This window comes from Mus caroli, chromosome 1 (assembly GCF_900094665.2).
Source record: "Mus caroli chromosome 1, CAROLI_EIJ_v1.1, whole genome shotgun sequence".
Lineage (NCBI taxonomy): Eukaryota > Metazoa > Chordata > Mammalia > Rodentia > Muridae > Mus > Mus caroli.
This window is the reverse complement of record NC_034570.1, coordinates 10,765,454-10,780,756: the sequence shown is the minus strand read 5'-3', so window position 1 is coordinate 10,780,756 and position 15,303 is coordinate 10,765,454. Positions and strand designations below refer to the sequence as shown.

General features: G+C 39.5%; 1 protein-coding gene and 1 pseudogene across 1 annotated transcript in view; one reads left to right on the top strand and one right to left on the bottom strand.

Moving 5' to 3' along the window:
* Trpa1 (transient receptor potential cation channel subfamily A member 1) overlaps positions 1 to 9,976 on the top strand; it is a 46,551-nt gene extending 36,575 nt beyond the window's left edge. Inside the window, exons 22-27 of the mRNA XM_021167411.1 lie at positions 184 to 313; positions 646 to 828; positions 2,335 to 2,403; positions 6,652 to 6,762; positions 8,166 to 8,263; positions 8,892 to 9,976. Of these exons, the coding sequence (XP_021023070.1) occupies positions 184 to 313; positions 646 to 828; positions 2,335 to 2,403; positions 6,652 to 6,762; positions 8,166 to 8,263; positions 8,892 to 9,114 (814 nt within the window). The 3' untranslated portion in view covers positions 9,115 to 9,976. The remainder of the gene's footprint in view (positions 1 to 183; positions 314 to 645; positions 829 to 2,334; positions 2,404 to 6,651; positions 6,763 to 8,165; positions 8,264 to 8,891) is intronic.
* A 2,596-nt stretch (positions 9,977 to 12,572) lies between these two features.
* Positions 12,573 to 12,846, bottom strand: LOC110305228 (annotated as a pseudogene).
* Between the last annotated feature and the right edge of the window lie 2,457 nt (positions 12,847 to 15,303).

Below are 15,303 nucleotides of genomic sequence, written 5' to 3'. Positions count from 1 at the left end.
GAGGAGGAGGAGGAGGAGGAGGAGGAGGAGAACAAACAGATTAAATAAAACCCCTGGTTATGCACAAATTTGCATCTGTTTCTTATTTCAGAATGACTGGCTTCAGTGATCTCATCTACTAACCCCCCCATCTGACTTACTCCATACACCAAGCAACTGTTTTAAAAATGTTTACTTTTGCAGGTTTGAGAACTGTGGAATTTTCATTGTTATGTTGGAGGTGATTTTTAAAACATTGCTGAGATCGACCGGAGTGTTTATCTTCCTCCTATTGGCTTTTGGCCTCAGCTTTTATGTCCTCCTGAATTTCCAAGTGAGATATTTGCATCTCTAATTTATTTTATTGCTAATAATATTGAAAATACATATTTATACTTAAATCTTAATGGCCTAGTAAATTGATAACTGTATTTGAATAACTTTTATCTTATAAATCTATTAGATATTTCTCTATCAAATGTTTATATTTTAAGTATGAAATTTTTCTTGTTTACTTTTGATGATAGTAGTTCATTAATATTTCTCATGACTGCACCTCAGTAGCGGCATATGTGAATTAAATTCTTAACATCATTTGACCACCAGGAAGTCCCTTTTCATGCCATGCAATTTTCATTTCCTGTTGTTGTTTCCTTCTTTTTTCAGGATGCCTTCAGCACCCCATTGCTTTCCTTAATCCAGACGTTCAGTATGATGCTAGGAGACATCAATTATCGAGATGCCTTCCTAGAACCATTGTTTAGAGATGAGTTGGCATACCCAATCCTGACCTTTGGGCAGCTTATTGCCTTCACAATGTTTGTCCCAATTGTTCTCATGAACTTACTGGTAAGTGATGCATCTTGACTTATTCCATTAATTACTTGAACATTTAGTAATGATAAGGATTCTAAACCCCTTCATTCTCTATTTGTGGGGTGTTAGTTGGCTTTCTGTTACTGAAAGAAAGGACAGAAGGCAACAAGCTTACAAAGATAAGGTTTAATAGCTTCCGATTTCCTTGTCCAGAGGCATGGCATCCAAGTTATGGAGGGTTTCTTAGTTACTGCCTCCCTGCCTTCGCCCCTTCTTACCCTCACCTCTTCCTCTAACTGGCCTACATCTCAAGACTTGATCTTTATCACATCAGTAAATGGAGGAGTGTGCTATCTCATTTCTCTGCCAAATTGAGAACACAAATTAGCTACAATGAACCACATAATAGCTAATTAAAAGCTAATCGCTTTGAAAGTGGACCTGTTAAATTCATTCTCATGACTATTTAGAAAGAAGCCTTTAGACATCCAGAACCATCTGTATTGCAGGCTTTAATCTCTATCATTATCTTTGGTCACTGCCATCTTGATCTTAGCTTCCATCTTCTATGGAACCATTTTGCCTTCCCTTCCTGCCTCAGGAACTCATGTACAGGCTTTTCCTTTTTCCTAGAACCTTCTCCCACCATGGGCCAACTCTTTCTGATCTTTCAAAATTCATTACACATGTTGACTCTTCTGGGCTGATTTCATTCCCCAATAAATGGCTCCATCCACATCACTTCAGTGTGCAGCTGGCACTGTCACCTCACCTTATGCTATGATTCCACTTTGGCAGAGAAATCTTGCCACCATTTAAATGTTTAATTGGCAAGATACTAAATAGTAACTCTACCATAAGGACACATGAGCAGGATTCATACCTTTATGAGAAGGTATGTAGGAACTTGTTATTGTTTTGTGCCTGCTATTTCTTGAGAATATACAGAAGATACAGTATCGAATCTTCTACCATCATTTTCGATTTGCAGACTCTGATGTTTTTTCTTTCCTTTTTGTTTGTTTGTTTTTATTGGTTTTTCGAGACAGGGTTTCTCTGTGTAGCCCTGGCTGTCCTGGCACTCACTCTGTAGACCAGGCTGGCCTCGAACTCAGAAATCCGCCTGCCTCTGCCTCCCGAGTGCTGGGATTAAAGGCGTGCGCCACCACGCCCGGCTTTTTCTTTCCTTTTTAAAAACTTTTCTTTTGTATCTCACATCCTGACTGCTGTTCCCTTCCCTCTGCTCTCCCAGTCTCTTTCCTCCCCTCCCTTCTCAACCTCTCCTCCATCTCCTTCAGAAAAGAGCAGGCATCCCAGGGACATCAAGCAAATGCACCATAGAAAGCTACAGTTAGACCAGCTGGCCCCAGAAATGTAAAGAACAAAGTCTCATTGCACAGATACCATTTGGTCCATGATGTGCAGTTGCTTATGTGCCATTTAGCTTATGGTGTTTAGTCATTGAAGCTGGAGTGGAAAGTAAGACCAGCCTTAAGTGCGTGATAGTTATGCTATCATTGATCTTCTGTAACCCCACAGATTGGCTTGGCGGTTGGGGACATTGCTGAGGTCCAGAAGCATGCGTCATTGAAGAGGATTGCTATGCAGGTATGCATTATAATTATTAAAAACATACCAAAATCAACACTCCTCTAATTATGTGTTTATAAGGATAGATGATTTTCTAAGAACATGGTTCTTACGTATTTCCAACTGTGAATTCTCATTATAATCAAAAACCACCCTGGAGTAATATATTCAGAAAAATTGAGAAATTGTCTACTACTTGTATCAGGTTAACTCATGGATGACTAACCACCTGCTAACCAAAAGCAACAGTGGTTTGAGTGTGTGTGTGTGTATAGGTATGTATAGATATGTGCAGGTATATGTATGTGAGTTATGTATAGGTGTGTATATGTCTGTGTAATCAAGTAGATGATTGTGTATGCATATGTGTAGGTGTATGTGAATGTATCTGTATGCATGTGCGTGTATTGTAGGTGTGGTGTGTGTATGTATATATGTCCATGTAGGTTTGTGTGTTTATGTGTATGTGTGTTGATATATGTGTTTGTGTGTATGTGTGCATGTATGTTTTCATGTGTGTATGTATATATGTATTAGTATATCTGTGTGTGTTTCTCTATATATCTCTCTCTATCTTTCTGTCTCTGTCTCTGTTTCTCTCTTTGTTTCACTCTTTCTCTCTCTCTCTCTCTCTCTCTCTCTCTTTCTGTGTGTGTGTGTGTGTATTTGTATGTGTGTGTGTGTGTGTGCGTGTGTAGGTTTGCTCTGCCAGGCTAACCTTGAACTCACATTGCCATTCAGTTTGGCCTTGAACTCACGATTCTCCTGCCCTAGTGCTAAGGACTCTAGTCACTCCATAGAGTCCATATTTGCCGGTGGGTGGAGTGCTGGAATTCCAGGCCTGTGCTACCATGATATGTGCTACTGATATGAGGCATTTTGTCTTATTTCAGCCAAACTATTCAGTTCAGAAGCTCTCCTGATATTTTGACATGTGACCACATGGTCCCTACACATTTTATATTGAAGCTTTAACTAGGCTTATGAAGCTTTGTTCTTGTGTGTTCTTGTCTTATTTTGTTACGCATTTTAATATAAAGTTCCCTAGAGTCAAAGGATTGTGGATGAGTCTTTAGCTACTGTATCTTGAGGTAGTTTTTCTATGCTCTGGATAGCATTGTCTTTATATTGAAACTTTGGATGGACTGGGTGGCACTTTAAGAGCACTTGGTGGTCAGTTGGATAGATGCAGTTAAAAACCTTAAGCAGACTCAAGAGAAAGAGAAACCCATGCCATGGTATCATTTCTTTTTCTCCCTTGTCACATTGTGCACATGCTGTGTATTAGAAAACTGTTCTGTGAATAAGTATACACACAACAACAAATGAACTATAACAAGGAAAAGGAAAGAGTGAAAAAAATATATCGTAGCTAGCTAGAAGCACAAATATACCCATGGTTAAGGTGCAATCCTGTCCACCACTGGCCTATCTTTGTCTTGGCTCCACACTGCCCTGTAAACTTGTCTCTCTAGCTGTTAAAACCAAGTGAAATCTCTTCCTAGCATACATGCTGCTCTCCTGGCTGCCACCAGGGCTTCAACCTCTTCCTTTCCTCAGAATGGAAGTTGACTCTAATGTTTGCGCAGTCTGGTAGCCAAAGAGGACTGGGTAAAGAGAGTGTTTAAAATATCTTCTGTCCTGCAAGGGTGATTGCATTGCCTAGAAGAATGGAGTAAGTGGAAGTTGAAATATGGTGGACTGTGGGTAGTAAGGGCCTGGGGATGTCACTCAATGGTAAAGGCTTTGGCTACTATTTCAAGATGAAGGGCCCCAATAGGTATATAAAACACACATGCACACATGCACACTCACACACATGCACACAGGTGGCGAGGCATCAGTGAGACTCTTCTCAACAGCATGGATCTAGAGGAAGCACATGAAATTCCTAAGGTGCTGATGTAGGACCCTTGGCCTGGAAGAATTGCTAGGGCAAGCAGGTGACATTGTTGCCCAGATAATGGATGGATCTCTTGCAAAAATCAAAGAGAAGAAGCCTTAGCACTTTAAAAAATGGGCAGCAAATGAAATGCTTCAAGTTGTCATATTCGTCTGTAGAGTTTTTCTCAGTCCAGACTGGAGGAGAGTAGCATTTAAGCTGATATGATACTTATCTTTTTTTCCATGGGAAAAAATTAGAGGAAAGAAAGGAGAGTGATGATCTATCACTCTAAGATAGGTTGAGTTCGGATGTCCAGGGAGATATGAAGAATGATCAATGACCTTTGGCAGACATATCTCTCTATAACCATCCAAATGGTATTTTCTAAACAGCAGTAGAAATAAGAAAAGGTAATAATGTAAGCAAAAGTGATAAATATCTTGAGAAAGCTGCTAGCCTATTTGCCAGTGGATGGAGTTGGAAAGCCCCATTCTATGTTGTGTTTACTCTGCTCCCTGTAACCAGACAGTATCTAAGGACAGCATAACACTGCTCCTTCTTTTAGATGAAGAACAGCATTGACCAGCAAACCAGAAATTTATTCTCTTCTTCATTAAGCTACTTTTAAATTAGTTCTCTACATCTATAACTAAGCAGGAGCATAAGTATGGAATGTTGTCCAATATCACTCAGGTCTTTCTCCAAGTCACCTCAAACCCAATTGTACACAAAGGGCCCTGGGCAAGCATGTACTGGCAGATGTGCTCTGTTCAGGGCTTCCAGTGACTTGGGGATGGGAGCACTGTGGGGGGCCAGTGTGATAGGTTCTCTATGGATCCAGTTTTCTGCATTGTGCTAAGGACTTTATTCACTCCATAGATATTTATATTTCTGCTCAAATTAGGAAAAGAGATGTGTAGAGCACACATGACCCTTCACTGTGGAAACCCACCAGTGAGCAAAGGAGAAGGTGCTGCTACAGCCTAGCAGAGTCATGTATGCTCATGGGCCAGATCCACAAGCATCTTTTGGCTCTCCCTTCCAGGCTCCAAAGACTACATTTGAAGGAGGAAATTTGGCAGTTCCTTTGTAGACAATGAAGAGTGTTAAGATGCCATGGCCGTCATCTGTTGTCCAATACTGGGCTTCACTAAATAATTTTCAGTTGACTTTAACTAACAATAAAATGTGACCTCTGACAAGTATATTAGGAAAAGGGAACATTACCCAGAAGACCTAAGGAAGAAGTGGACTCAGCACATTATCACAATAATCAAAACAAGTTTATAACCAGAATTATAGTCGAAGTGCAAGACAGTACAGCATTTTTATAAATGAAACTAATTTACTGTATATAAAGGGTGGTGCATACCATAAAAATAAACAGGAAGTGAGATAGTGAATCTGTTTTACTGGGGCCACAAATTGAGGCTGTGTACTTAGGGAGGTCTTTATATCTGAACTCCCTGAATCATTGAATCAATCAAAGTCATAATCGAAATCATAGACATTGAAGAGCAGTGTAGTCTTAGATTAGAAAGAGATTGATGCCATGTGGTTATCACAACTAACCCATTCAAAAGAGCCACCCGGAGCTAGCAGAGAGTAGAAGACACACTTGGTGAATACAGGCAGAATGAACCTTGGAAGGCTCAGTGGAAGACTATGTGAGTTCTTGGCTGAGCATATGTAAGGCCCTGAGTTGGATACCCAGGACTGTCCCCAAAATAATAAACAATGTGACAATTAAAATCAACACAAGCTCAAAACAGACACTTTAAAGAGATGAAATATGGTATCCACAAATAGAAGTTATAGTCAATATATATCATGGAAATGTCTGCACCTGCTAATATAACAACAGAAGTAGCAACAAGGACAAACCCAAAAAAGGAGCATGCTAGTTCCATTTTTTGTTTGTTTTTCTTGTGATTTGTTCACTTAACCACATTTGCATATTTACTTTGTGTCTCCCCAGCTAAGCAATCCTTGCTCACGTGTCCTGAGTACATCATGCTACTCAGACTTCCCAGAAGCACTAGACTCTTGGGATTGTAATAGCCCAAGAGAGTGCAGGCTCTCATTCTTCTTTGTGGACTCCCACTCCTAAACACTTAACTCCAGCTTGCTTACATTAAATTCTTCAACCGTTTGTCTCATACCACTTGGGGGCTGCTTTCTGGTCTCATGAGTAATGGATTAAGGAAGGGAGGGGCAACTCAGTCACTGAGCTAAGAAAGGTGGCAAGAGAAGACAACCTAGTCAGCTCGCTCACTGTTTATAAATTGGGACACGGGAATCCATTTTTTAACTTTGTTCGAGGTCTGATTGTTTTAGATAGAAATTAATGATTCTATCAATAACTACAACATGCATTTTAGGTGGAACTTCATACCAACTTAGAAAAAAAGCTGCCACTCTGGTACTTACGCAAAGTGGATCAGAGGTCCACCATCGTGTATCCAAATAGACCCAGGCACGGCCGGATGCTAGTAAGTAACACTCTTATGGAAAAGCATATAAGTAATGCTGTGTGACATCCATTCATTGCGCTGTTCTCAGCAGTCCCCGAGAAGCCTTTCAATATACTCTGGCTGTGGGAAAGAAGTGGTTGTAATTTTGTAAGTGCACAACACATTATATGAAAGTATCAGATGCTGGGAGGGAGACAGCTGTTCATGCACAGCAGCACATGAGATGTGCACATCTATCTGTGCACCCACAGCAAGCCCAGGTAGATGAGGCTGCTTTACCATTTCAGTAGCTGTATTTCAGGGCAGGTGTTCAGTACCTCATTTGCTTTTTCTGATCACTTGCCATGTACACTTATGTGTAGGTTCATGTTCAGATGTATGCATCTAAATGAAAATATAGAATGTGAAATAAAGAACACATACTGGGAAATGACTATTTAAAGACATGTGAAAAATTCATAGGGAAGGCTAGGACCATGTTCTGTAGGAGAAAACTGATGTACTGAAAGTCAGAAGTTTCAGATGCTAAAACTCTGCCATGAGTTTATGAGTCCTCTTCCTGAATTCTTTGTAGGTTACTTTTACCTGTATAGTCACAAAATCATGTCTGCATATCACTTTAAGTTTTATTTTAACTCTGTGCTATCCCTCACCCTTGTATATGGTTGCAATCACCAGCAAAGCCTAAAAATATCCTGTACCTCATGTCTCTAGCTGAGAGCTTACTTTTAAGGTCCAGACGATCCTCGTTATATTTGTAAGGTCCAGACCATTTCCTCTTGCTCTGCCCTCTCATTCACGTTGTTTCTATACTTGTTCCTCTTGACTGCTAGTTGGCCTGGAATCCCAGAATTGTCTCATGCTTGGCCATTTCACACCTACCCTTGACCTTCTCTCATCACCTATGATTTAAAGGGCACTCAGTTAAACTCTGGTATGTCTCAGTGTTAAAGAGCACCCCAACATGTGCAAGCTCTTGTGGTCTGTCCCTGGTACCAGAGAAAAGGTGGAGACTAAGTCTAAAAATTATTAAAATTTGACTTCAGAAACATCTATGTATGGACTGTTGTTCATTAGTTGAGTCATGATGCATAAAGAGGCAGAGCAGTCTTAAATAATTAACACTGTATTTGGAACAGGTCTGACATGATGCAGAATGGGCTTCTTTCATGAGGTTTTGTAAATGGTACAATAAAATCCTCCTCAACAGCCCTCTGCCACATTTATGCCTTCTGTATTATTTGCATTTTTAAATTGTTCTTTTACCAATGACTTCACTGTAGCCTTTGGTCTGATGATTTCCCAGGTAGACAGAAAAAATATCCTATTGAGCCTGACTTGGGGGCTAAACTCTAATGCATGCACATGAAATAGTTCCTGAACTTAATACACCCTTACTAACTACTGTGTTTTACCCACAGCGGTTTTTTCATTATTTTCTTAATATGCAAGAAACACGACAAGAAGTACCAAACATTGACACATGCTTAGAAATGGAAATATTGAAACAGAAATATCGGTATGCATTTTTTTCATCTGTCTTCATGTGAGAAATTGGGTACAAGTACATTAAGTCTTTATGTTGTATATGAACTTAGGTTTTACTTAGTTGCACATGCACTCAAAACCAAGAGATGTTGTTTCGCACTCACTTTACTTGTGGTCATTCAGCAACCAGTTTGCTCTCCCAGGAGAAAGTGAAAGAGACCTAAGTGCCAATTTCCTTACTCCTGAGTTCATTATCATAAACTGTATTCTTCATGAGCCATCTAGGTTCATGTAACAGGACCCTAAAAGACTTGAAGAATTCTTGGAATAGCTGCCTAGTGGGCAGAAGATATGCAAGAAGGCTCTACAGTTACCTGAATTTCAATTGCCAATCAACTGTTTATTAACTATGTCCATGGGAAGACTGCTTAACCATTCTATGCATGTTTCATATCAGTAACTGTAAACAAGAGCTAGTCACAAACGAGTATTCTAACTTAGTGGGAATCACCTGAACTTTCAGGACCTGCTGGCTACTATGAGGCTAAAGCTGAGCACAGTTACCTGGTGCAGAACATTTCTAGTCCCTAGTCCTTGCTGCAGTCAGAAGGGCTTAAAAATGATTGAAAGTAAGTTCATGATGCATGTGGTTCTTCCAGGCTGAAGGACCTCACTTCTCTCTTGGAAAAGCAGCATGAGCTCATCAAACTCATCATCCAGAAAATGGAGATCATCTCAGAGACAGAAGATGAAGATAACCATTGCTCTTTCCAAGACAGGTTCAAGAAGGAGAGGCTGGAGCAGATGCATAGCAAGTGGAATTTTGTCTTAAACGCAGTTAAGACTAAAACACATTGTTCTATTAGCCACCCAGATTTTTAGTTCTGTGTCTTATAGGAGCGGGAGACTGCTTTACGTACTTATTTCAGTGAATTTCAGTTTGGAAAAGGGCAAAGAAACAGAAAGTTGACTAACGTTGCTGCATGGAGATCCTAGTTCCTGCAACCTCACCCATACATATACTCATATTTCCTGTCAATTACTATGTATTGAGAAGATCTTTTCTGACATGTTCAATTTGAACATGAAGGATAATTTCTTTCGAGTGAATAAAAACCAGGGTTGTTGGAATGCATATTATGAAGAATAAGAATTAATGTAACTATTAAGGCAGAACACAACTACATAATACAAGATGCATATAATTCCAAGTATTATATTTAATCTCCTACCATGTAAAACCTTCCTGTGTTATAACCTGGCTGGGACACTATAATCTCTGTTCCTACTATGATTAGATCATAGTCTCACCCTCCTCGTCCCATCACATATGACATCATTTTGAGGCATATGACAGAAGTCCTAGTTAGTTGACTGTGATAAGTATGAATGTTACAATAGAAATGTGTTCCCTTAGTATTCATCAGTTGTGATGGTTTAAATGAGAAACGTTGCCCACAGACTCATTCATTTAAACCCTTAGTCCCAGTTGTTGCTGCTGCTTAGGGAGGCCACACAGCCTTGCTTGCTCTCTCCTTTCTGAGTGTGGAGAGAAATGTGATCAGTCAGACTCCTGCTCCTGCTGCCATGCTCTTTCCTCCATTATGGACTTCGTCTGAAACTGCAAGCAGAAATTCACTGTTCCTTCCTCAAATTTCTTTTGGTCATGGTATTATATCATAACAACAGAAAGTAACCTATGTACCAATGGTCTTAATAAAGAATAAAGCCTGTACAGTCATTCCTTGGGGACAGCAGTATGCATTTTATTGCATTGAGCCTTTTGGAATTGGAAATGTGCCTTCATTAGATCATCATCTTTACTTTTTTCTTGTATAATACAAAGTGTGAATGTATCAGATAGCCCAGCTCTGAGCTTCATAAAGTGATTCTCATGCTCATTCCCTCACCAGCTCCAGAGTATCTCTACCCTATGAACATGACTTTGACTATGCATGTCCTTATGTTATGTAGGTAGTGTTGTTTTGAGTATTTAATGTCTCTTTTTCTATTAGCTATTCTTTTCCAATGGATGTTATGCTTAATTTACAAGATAAATTGCACCATGTGCCCATCTAGTGTAGGGCGTCTGACAGTCCATCTTATTTTGTAGACTCTTATATTTAACTGGTCTAAGAGATGGGTATCTTAACAGTTTCCACCTTCTTCCTGCCACATACATTCAGTGCAAGTTCAACACCCAGTGTTGCATAGCAACTTGTCATATTATAAACCCAGACATGTCTACATTCATGGTCCAACAAAACACACACAAAAGAGGCAGTGTTCTATGTGACTTCGTCTTTGGTATGAAGTCCTCTGCTTTCCCATAAAGTCTGAAAGCCAGAATTTCCCAGTGAGGGAACAATAAGCAAGCACGTATTGATTGTACTATGAAGTCCTTCATTGCCTTCAAATCTCTGCACAGTACAAGTATTCAGGGCTTCTGAGCACCATGTGGAAGAAGCACCATGCCTCACATTGTGGGGAACACTGAAGTATGCAGGTTGACATGTTACTACCTCATAAACATGTTGCAAACTCCTAAAACTTACCACGGAATGAATCCTCCTGAGATTCTTCCCTGCCATTGTCTTCAACACTGTGTCTTCTGCCCACTTATCTCCATGACTGCATCTTCTTCTCTACTTGCTCCCTGGCATTTCCATCTCTGAGCTTTGTTTTGACTCTGATCTCTCACACATCTTTCTTTTTCCAATGGCAATATCATCATTGTTCTTCATAATCAAGTCTGTCTTCTCTTCAACCAAAACACAGACTTATATCTCTATGGTTTTTCAAATTAAACACACACAACATTGAATTCAGACCAGATCTTGACTTCCTGTTATCAACCAAAAACACCAACATTCTCTCAAGGTCTATATCTGAAATTGACATGCATCAAGATATGTTAAGATGTACTTCCTAAAGAAGAGCTCTAAGACTTTATAACTTCACTGGAACAGTATCTACACAGTAAAAATACTTTCTTAGTATCTATGTAGCTCCGAGTTCTTTCCCAGTATTTATAACTAAAGAACAGAGGTCATAAAGATTTTCTTCCTCTACTGAAGTAAAACAACATTCTAGGCCTAATTTAGCCTCTTCTTCTGGTGGGTAATCACTCTTGGTCCACAAAATTCACAATTCCCATCCCTCTCCTTCTCCTGGCTTCTCTACAGTCTATTCTCTCTCCAAGTCTTTCAAAGCTTCGTTTATGTGGTATCTTGACATCGAAGTCCTCTTGAGTTATGCCCCTGGTTTCTTGTGGACTCATAGAGATGTCTCTTCTACTCCCGACTATAACGGTGATGATGACCTGACTCTGACCTAAGCACGACACAGTGTTGTTCATGTTCACTTCCATCTTCAGTCTTAGGTGATACAAAGCATGAGAGTCTTCTTTGCTTTTCTTCCCCATAGCCTGTGTGGGCTCTAGGATAACACCTCGTACGCAATAGATACACAACAAACACAAATGTCAATCAAAATCAGTGAACATAACAAGTACAGGCTAGAAAAAGAAGGTAAGGAAACTGTCTCAAATGTCATTTGTGACCTGGTACTACTGGGTCTGTCCTGCTTAGCAGACTTCTTCCCGAGGAGAGGCAGTGTCACGGGAGCCACACAGCCATGCTTTCTCTTCTCACTGCATCAGTCGGGGTTATTTTTATTACTTTTAACTATGGTGGGAATGAACAACAGAGAGAGTTTGTACTTCAGAATAGGACAGCATGGGCTTTTGCTTGGACTCAGTCCCTATTAGTTCATTAGCTCTATGATTGCCTCATCTTGTCAATGATGACAGTATGTTACAATGGAGAACTGGCAAGATTAGACAATGCATGCATAGGTTACCTAGCTGAATAAGTCTCATTTAAGAAAACTTGTGCAGTAGATAGAAGCAGACATTAATTACTCTTTAAATTTCCTTGAACATTAATTAGCATTTTGCTATAAATGGAAACTCTCAGAGATACTCCTAAAGTCTATTATCGAGGCTATAATATATCTCACATTTCATGGACATCTTCATTAAAATAAGACATTTCAGTGCTTTTAGCCTTACTTTTGTCTCAGATTCAAATGAACAAACACTGCTGGACACTACCTTTGCTACTCACCACAGATCACCACTAAGTGGTTTTTGAAACTCATTCATGAGATATTTATGAAAATAACACATTTAGGGGGAAAAATCAATACAACGTATACATCATTACTGAATACTGTATAGCATCAACAAAAAAGGACTTTATTTTGGGAAATGAATTTCTAATTGTGGCAAGTTTTACTTTCAAAAATAAATCCACAGACTAATGCATTCTAATTCACCCTTAAAGACTGGCATGCTGAGCAAGGAATGCTCTTAATCTCTGTAGGAGTTCCTTCTTTACACTGTCAGGTACCAGGGCTCTGCCAGCAAGTCATCAACAGTAATGTATTCTAGCCCTTTTTCTTTAATCACCTTTACAGTGTGCCTTCAACTAAGCCTTCAAGCCACACTTAATTAATTTAGCTCTCAGCAACTCTTCAAGGTGTTCTCTTTCTCTAGATTCTATTAACTTGGTTGTTTGTCGCTCTTATCTGCACAATCTTGTTCATACTGCTAACCACACTCTTCAGCTGTCCAGACTGAGCCCCTCAGTAGCACAGGCACCTAAGCACACAGAAAAACCCACTGAGTGTTTTCAACCACCTGAGACACTTCGATATGACCAGATTAAATAATGGTAGCAAAAGAAAGGCTTGTGAAGATTTCTATGTATGAGACACTGCTAGAAAACTTATGTCTTACCTATTCAGATTTTCAAAGCCACATGTATGAGCTATGATGACCACTCCTGCTTAATGAAAGAAAATCATGATACCTCCAGGCTGAATCCCAGGCTTGAAATCATGTTAATGGGAGGAGCACAGCTCTACCTTTCCAGATTTTGTGTTCTCATCGTGCATCTAAATTCTCTCCTAAGAAATGAACAAATGAACACTACTTCACCAATGGCTTCATGCTTAGGTAACTGATTGGACTCGTGCAGGGAAGCATTTACTATAAATGTGAGTATTGGAAGGCTAGGAAACAGGGCATGCAGACAGTGAAAGCCAGAGTGCAGGCTTCCCTAAGCAGAGACTTGCTAGNCCCTTCTATGCTATAGCTTGCTGTTAGATTAAAGCACATGTCTCTCAGAGTTGCCTGAAAGATTAAATGAGTTAACACCAGTACAGCATTTCAAAAGTGACTAGGCACATTGCTCTCAGTAAATACTAGCCAGTGTGGAAGATATTTTATTTGCAAAGATCTGAAAGATTACTCGTTTATTTGAAGATTTTTTTTTTCATTTTTGTTTCAGATTAAGAAAAATAAGATCTTTGCAAATCTATCTTAAAAGTTCAGTGATCAAATCCTATTTTAGTGTTTTATACAGAAATGATGCCCCTACCTAGAATATCAGAATCAAATGGTAGAGGATGTGTTTCTAACTCCATGACGCTTACCATTCAGTTCACTGTGTACTTTCACAATGGACTAAACATCACTGTGTCTTATCAGGCAACTACAGCCTGAAACATCTTAATTGTATTTGTGTGTGTTCGTGAGTGTGTATGCATGAATGTGGATGCCTGTTGGTCCAGAAATGCAGTTATCATTGAGTGTAGAATAACATAAGATTCAAGATCTCATGGAAAATGATTCACACATTCACAAACTATCACAGTGAAGCTCAAGCTCTAAAGACCAAGGCACCCCTCCTACCCGAAAATTATCTCTGCTGTGTTGATCACTGACAGCTTTTCAAAGACTCGGGCTGTTTGCACTTCACAGTTACAGGTGCTGAACAGGGGACACTGAGCATACTAAGCCACCTCACTTTGCATTAAAAAATCAATTCTACTGAAAGCAAAGTTAAGTACATAAATAAATATACAGAAGTACTTTTAAAGTATTAGACAATCAAGACTATAATTTACATAAACGCCTACTAATACACATATAAACACACACTATAAAAAATTGAAATTCCTAAATAAACTAGGGTCCACAAAAGTTCAAAAACATTATCAAGACTATATAACCTAAACGATCATTTATGACAATAAATGGAAAGAATACAAAATAGAAGACAAAATATTCTCCATTTGGATTAAGAAATACAGTTTCCAGACTCTATTAAAGAAAGGTGTCTAAACAAAGAAATACACACAGCAGAAGTAGCAAAAGGGAACTGTTGCAAAGAACTCAAGGGAAAGCATGAATTCAGATAAAATTACTATGTATACTAATGAAAGCATTGATGACAAAAATTGGTGTTATCAGCCTGTAGCTTTCAGTAAATCATCAAAATATGACAACTTAGTGCTGGTAGAGATGAGTCATATGTAGAAACACATGAAAACTCTTATCACACTGTGTATTAGTGTAAACCCAGCTCTATGCTTACACACCATGAGATCTGCAAAGGTTATTAAAACACAGTTGCCAAGTAGCCAGGAGTGTCTGCTAAGATGAGGCAGTCAGCAGAGGATGTCAGCTGCTGGACAGATACAGGTGTTCAAACTAGACCAGGGCCTGGCCAGGAAGCTCATCTCTGGACTAGCAGGACTTATGGCACCCATCAGTAGATTGTTGTATTTCCTATGTAAATGTCACCTGCTCCCCTGACCCAGCTGCGTCTCTTTATCTCTGTCTACACTTGTATCTTCCAGTTTTTATCACTTACAAACCATTCAGAATGGCTAATGAGAGTTTACCTTTTTAGCCATAACCTTGGCCCAAATGGCCATGAAGGGCTGTGATACCAGCCCTGCGTCCTTTGTGACCTGAGTCATGTCCTGGACTGATGTCAGCTGCATGAGATCTTGCCTGCTTAGCTATTTAAATGTCATCTTGTTACTCTTTCCCTGTTCCCTCACTTCATGATCAAGGGCACACTTGTTTAACCTATTGACCCTGAGGAGAAGGAGGAAAGGCTCATGGCATCATAAAGTTTCCCCAGTATCAGATATTTCTTCCTGTCTTCATTATGTTCTTCTACTGTGTGGGGGGACTAACAGTGGTAGCTTGTTTGA